A 6,701-nucleotide genomic window follows, 5' to 3' on the forward strand; every position below is an offset into this window, starting at 1 on the left:
TTTAGAAGTCCAAACATTATCCTTCCAAAAAAAGGGACTAGTCAAATATGAAAAAATTATATTTTTCTTCTAGGAAAAGAAAAATCTAATTATTATAAATACGTTGCTCTTTCCTTCAAGATATAAGAAAACCAAATATGATTTAAAAAACTCAATTATGATAAATATATACTCAATTATAGTTTGAGTTCATAATATAATAAATATATAAGATACTTAGAGCTGATCAACTAATATAAGTCTATAAGATCGAGATATGGTTGATTGATAGTTTAAAAGTATTTTTCTAAAGCAGAAACTTTCAAAGTAATTAAATTTTGAACTGCATGCGTAAATTATAATTACCACAAATAAAGTTGTGGTCCCTAGTAGCCTTGCAAATCTTGAGGTTTCAATGAAAGATGGACATTAATGGAAAGACAGACATGTGGTGCTAATATTTCTCTCGTCTATGGCCTGCCTATTTTCTCTGCACTAACTTCAACCATCGGCAATTCCCAAAAATTCTCTATATATAGATCAAATTTTATAAGTTGGAAAAAACAAAATAAATCTTTTGCCAACATATATTTATAAAAGTACGTGCATGTAGAATAATTTCGTTTTTCTTCTCAAACAAGCAAATTTGAATCAACTTGAAAAAAGAATTCAATTATTCAATTATTATCTAATTGAATAATTTAACGATTTCCCTTATTCTATATTGCTAAGATATGATCAGTTTCTTATTTCCCTTAGTTGTTTTATGTCTTACAGGATGATGATGGCCAAAACATTTCAATTTGTCTGTGTACTTATTTGTTTCTTGGCCATTATTATCAACATTGAGGCTTGTGTAAAAGAAAATGCAACATCATACATAGATCAGGGATATTATGTGGAAAAAACAGTCGTTCACAATGCTGTATCAAAAGGAGCAGGTTAATTTCCTTCACTAATTTTATGTATATTTTGTCGAAGTGTGTGACCATCTCAATTAAAAGAATAAGTTATTTAAGAGAGCGCACTTTTATTTACTCAATTATATTCTCAACACTAGTGGCGAAGCTAAGAATTTCTCCAAGGGTGTTCAAATATAAAAGAAGTGAAAAAAATTTCCGACAAAGGGTGTTCAATATGTGTTATATACCTCTAAAACGTAATATTGTACCTATATACATAGTATAATTTTTCAACAAAGGGTGGTCAACTGACCACCCTTATGATCATGTGGCTTCGCCCATGCTCAATACGCCCCCTCACGTGGGCTTAGTTTTTATTCATGGGCCAAGAACATGAAAATTCTCTTTTACAACGGGTGGCAGCGGGACTCGACCCAATGACCTTTGTCTGCTCTGATATCATGTTGAAATATGTGATCATGTCATCTAAAGTTGAAAATGTTAGAGAGAGCATATATTTATTTATTTAGTTACATTATCAACACATTTAATATAATCATATTAAGTAATTTTTGAATTGCAGAAAGAGTTATAGTAATATTTTTTTAATGTTGCAGTGTGCTTGGACGGATCACCTCCAGCATACCATTTTGAACCAGGATTCGGAGACGGAGTAGGAAAATGGCTAGTTCATCTTTCGGTAAGTCATATCTAATTCACTATGTCTACAATTGTTCGGGTCAAACGAACACATAAGTATACGTGATCCACAAAAAATAGAGTGATGCGTAGAGTATCGTCCCCACTAGATTAAACTATTTATGAATTTTCTCCAAGATATATATAGTATTGGTTAAAGTTTTTTTTTTTATTGGAAATTCTCACCTTGTACTTAGGGAGGAGCATGGTGCACAACCGTGGAAGAGTGTCTGAATCGTTCCAAATCTGACTTTGGTTCCTCAAACTATATGAAACCATGGTGGTTTCAAGGAATTTACAGCAAGACTCGGAGTGTAAATCCAGGTATATATATCTCTTTGACTAAACTATTAGAAGATGTTTTTTTATTTTTATTTTTATCGCATCAGTTTTATTTTTTAATTTTAATGTTGCCTTAATTGGTATACATTATTATTCTGTTCTAGTTAAACAGGTCATGATCTGTTTTCTTGATGTAAAATATGCAGATTTCTACAATTGGAACAAAGTATTTGTTAGATACTGTGATGGTGGAGCGTTCACAGGAAATGCCGAATATGTTGATCCTGTATGTTCTCTAATTTTAATCTACTATAAATTTATCATTTATAATATGTAGACATTTAATAGAGTCACATTCTTCCTTTTATTTTTAAGGCTACCAATCTTCACTTTAGAGGTGCAAGGATTTTTAAAGCAGTAATGGAGGATGTTCTAGCAAAAGGATTGAAGAACGCGCAGAGCGTAAGTAAATTTTAATTGCGTCAACTTTTTTCAACGAGAAAATAAAAAATAGCTTGATTTACAATTGCTAATTTAAAATTATTCAGAATTTCAAAGGTGATAGAAATTTAGCTACTTTTTTCATGTAAAAATAAAATCTGAACAAAAATACGTTTAAAATATGAAAAAATCCCAGCATAATATGCTGGAGTTCGATTTGCAACTGTTAATTGAATATTATTGACAGTTTTTAAAACAATCAAAATCTAGCTACTTTTTCATGTAGAAATAAAAAGTACACTGCATATATAACGCCAGATTTTATATATATATATATATATATATATATATATATATATATATATATATATTAAATTTCCTTATTTTCCACTTGTTTTTACTTTTCTTGATAAAAATCTTATCTCCGCCACTCTTAACACATACTCATATAAGTTAATTATTGCAGGCACTTCTTATCGGAAGTTCTGCTGCAGGATACCCGGCAATGCTATACTGTGATCGCTTCCATAAATTGTTGCCAAATACTCCTAGAGTGAAATGCATGGTTGATGCTGGTTATTTTATCCATGTGTAAGATTTTTATGCATGGACATAATTATTTGTTTAACAAAATGATATATTCATAACTGCAAACTAACTTTGGAGCTCTTTTTTTCTAATTATAGGAAGGATCCACACCAAGCAAGAAATTTTACTGAAATGTATAAAGCAATTGTTAATTTACATGTAAATTCCTATTCCTGAGTTAATTACGTGGTATCTTTTTTTGGAAAATTTCTTCATAAATAGAAAAAAGAAAAAACGACACATGTTGGTTTGTGTGATCTAAACCTAATTATCTGAGCTACTGTGCAGGGATCTGCCAAAACGTTACCAAAATCATGCACTAAAAAAATGAAACCAGAAATGGTACAAACTGCTACCGATTGATTTAGTTCATGTTGTTTTGGTCTTTTTGCATGTAAACTAATGTTCAAATTCACTACACGCAGTGCTTCTTCCCGGAGAACATGCAACACAAAATCAAGACACCACTTTACATTGCAATGTCGGCATTTGATAAATTCCAGGTACTTTGATATTTATCAATTGTTATTTTTCTATTTACTGAACCGAGGGTTTATTAGAAACAGTCTCTCTACCTTCACTAGGTAGGGGTAGGAGTGGCAAACGTGCGGGACGGGTCGGATATGGTTCGGGTCGAAAACGGGTAATGAAAAAACGGATCAATTATCAGACTCGACCCATATTTAATACGGATAAAAAATGGATTAACCGGCGGATAATATGGGTAACCGTATTATCCATGAATTCTTGCATATGATCACTTTTGGGAGAATTCTTAGGTTCCCTAACTTGAGGAACCCCCAATTTGAGGCTTTACAAATGTAAAAGTTAGACCCATTGATTATCCATTGGTTATCCATTTTCTAAATGGATAATATGGTTCTTATCCATATTTGACCTATTTTTAAAAAGTTCATTATCTAACCCATTTTTAGTGGATAATATGGGTAGTTAACTGTTTTCTTTTAACCATTTTACCACCCCTAGGTAGGGGTAACGCCTACTTACACATTACCCTTCCCAGACCCCACTTGTAGAAATATACTGGGTGTGTTGTTGTTGTTATTTATCCTTCTATTTACTATGGTCCGTGACAAAATCAAGAATTCACTTAGGGTGTACAATTTAACCTATATGCACCAAGGGAGTATCTAGAATAGTAGCTATGAGTTCAACCGAGCTCGTAAAGTTTAAATACTGGACCCGCTTCTCATATACACCGTATTTTTCGGAAAAGTGGAACCTTTTCATGACTTCAAAAAAACTTTTCTCAGAGACAAAGCTCACATATGTATCTTCGGCTGTAGTTTGATATTAGTTTTACATTATCTTTTTCCATATATTGTTTTGCAGATAAACACTACTATATACGATGGGATAAATACATGCATTGAAGGGGGAAATTGCACTGCAACTGAGAACAAACTCTTCAGAGGTTAGCACTTTTGGATAATTTTAATTAGTTCTTTTAATTAGTTAATATCATTCGTTTGTGTATGTTCTAATACTTTTGGATTTGATATTTCAGAGTTTAGGTTGGAATTCTTAAATGCTTTGCCCAAAGGAAATAATCCTAAATTAAGAGGAGCTTTCATTGACGCACGCAATCATCATACCCAAGTCCAAGGATGGTGGTCTCCTAAAAATGTCACCACAGTTAAAAATTTGGTACGTATGAGATTATATATTTATTTATTTAAAAGGAGAGCCTTGGCGTATATGGTAAAGTTGTTGCCATGTGTTAAAAGGATCACGAGTTCGAGCTGTGGAAACAACCTCTTGTAGAGGGTAAGGCTGCGTATAATAGATTCTTGTGGTCCGGCCCTTCTCCGGACCCCCGAGCATGGCGAGAGCTTCATGTGATCAGGAGGTCACGGGTTCAAGCTGTAGAAACAGCCTCTTCCAAAAATGCAGGGTAAAGCTGCGTAAAATAGACCCTTGTGGTCCAGCCCTTCCCGTATCCCACGCAGCAAAAACTTAGTGCACTGGGGTACATTTTTTATTTGTTTATTTATTTATTTACTGGTATACTTATTTACTTATGGTTAGTGCTAAGAAATTTCAGGAGAAAAGAAAAGGAACGGAAAAAAAGTAGTTTTATTATGATATTAAATGAAGTGTTTTATATATGCAGAATCTAATGAAGGCATTTGCTGATTGGTACTATGATCGGAACTACACCTATGTGATAGATGAGCGTGACTTGCCAATCTCTGCTATGAATGATATTAAACCTTGCGACACCAAGAAGTGACGATGTGCAGTGTTCAATTAAAATCTATTTATGTCAATGCATGTACTTTAGTGACAGCAGCTTGCTGATGTATGTGTTGATTGTTGCTAATATAAATCAATAAAGTTCAATTGTGGTTTAATTCAGTAAAGTTTTTTTTTCCGGTTAAAGCTATTCAGCTCCTTCATAAGCCTGGACAAATATATATAGATAAATATATAAATATATTGGAGGAAGACTTCATCTTACCTCTGTTACAATGTCGGTTGAGCATCCTCAAACCTTTACAAAATGATGAACAAATATATATGTTCTAGCTTACAAAATAGTGACTTGAGAGGGCTACTAATCCCTCTTCTATATTGCATAATTACAAGCATATCAAGGTACATTAAATTGATATTTTCTGCCCAGGCTCCTGTCTAGAGAAATGGTATTCTTGGATTGTTTCATTCTAAATGAAGGGAATTGTAATATGTCCATTCTGTATTCTTCTCTAGCCTCTTCTGATAGTTGTTGCAGATTGTGAAACCATGTCATATGTGTAACTTTCAAGCCATAATTGGATAGGATATCAGCAATTTTGTTTCCTTCTCTATAACAATATGTTATTATCCTATCTTCCATAAGTTCGAGTTTGTTTCTCAAATCCATAATTTATCAGTTAACTTTCATGGAATTTTAGCTTTTCCAAGCAACCAGCTAACCAATAACAAAGAGTCAATCTCCACAATGATCTTCTTGTATCCTTTCTCCACACACCAATCTAATCCAGCCTTCAGAACTAATGATTCTGCCATATTATTTGTGATAATACCGAAAGGGATTGCATAAGTAGCTAATAATTCACCATTATGATTTCGAATAATCACTCCCCCTGCACTAATGCATGTGTTATCTTTAGAGCAGTCATCAGAATTGATCTTGAAAAATCCCAAGTTTGGGGATTCCATTTAACATAGATAGATGAGATTGGGAACTTAACATTATTCACTATATCATAAAAATTCTCCAAGTTCAGATAAGGACTATTTTTAGGAAATTGTTTATGAACAATCATACCTATTTGTTGTTGTATCTTCCAAATAATTCTTCCAGTGGACATTCTCTCATTCTCAAATCCGCATTTGCATCTAGCATTTCAATCTGCCATATAATTATTCCAGGAATGGCCCGATGGATCAATTTCAGTAATGGTTTTGAGGTTTTCATAAACCACCATTTACGTACATGTTGTCTAAAAGTAGTTGCAGTTTGACTCATCTGGACCCTAAAAGTTTGATTAAAATAATGCCAAATAGGTCTGCATATATCACTCCTCGTAAAAATATGTTTTTCATCTTCGATACTTTAGTTGATATAGCATGAACATTTGATAGGAATTGGAGTCCAAATCTCTTCATATTCTCACCCACAGGAATTGGAGTTCGAGCCGTGAAAACAGTCACTTATAGAAATGCAAGATAAGGCTGCATATAATAGACCATTGTGGTCCAGCCCTTCCCCAGACCCCGCGCATAGCGAGAGCTTAGACGTCCATTGGGCTGCCCTTTTTATTTATTTATTTATTTATTTAT

General features: G+C 33.2%; 1 protein-coding gene across 2 annotated transcripts; it reads left to right on the forward strand.

Annotated features, from left to right (window-relative positions):
* The first annotated feature begins 528 nt into the window (after positions 1 to 528).
* On the forward strand, positions 529 to 5,270 carry LOC109213020 (pectin acetylesterase 7-like). Of its 2 annotated transcripts, XM_019376766.1 has the most exons (14): positions 529 to 578; positions 757 to 920; positions 1,499 to 1,581; positions 1,778 to 1,904; positions 2,069 to 2,148; positions 2,238 to 2,324; positions 2,770 to 2,894; positions 2,990 to 3,050; positions 3,180 to 3,233; positions 3,317 to 3,394; positions 4,245 to 4,326; positions 4,420 to 4,559; positions 4,640 to 4,881; positions 5,026 to 5,116. In XM_019376766.1, exons 2-13 carry the CDS (start codon positions 758 to 760, stop codon positions 4,808 to 4,810), a joined length of 1,251 nt encoding a protein of 416 aa, XP_019232311.1. In that variant the 5' UTR covers positions 529 to 578; position 757; the 3' UTR covers positions 4,811 to 4,881; positions 5,026 to 5,116. The 2 variants fall into 2 exon arrangements, with proteins under 2 accessions (XP_019232311.1, XP_019232312.1); XM_019376767.1 differs by lacking the exon at positions 4,640 to 4,881 and having other exon boundaries at positions 5,026 to 5,270.
* The last annotated feature ends 1,431 nt before the right edge of the window (positions 5,271 to 6,701 follow it).

Source organism: Nicotiana attenuata, unplaced genomic scaffold (genome assembly GCF_001879085.1).
Source record: "Nicotiana attenuata strain UT unplaced genomic scaffold, NIATTr2, whole genome shotgun sequence".
In the NCBI taxonomy this organism is placed as follows: Eukaryota; Viridiplantae; Streptophyta; class Magnoliopsida; order Solanales; family Solanaceae; genus Nicotiana; species Nicotiana attenuata.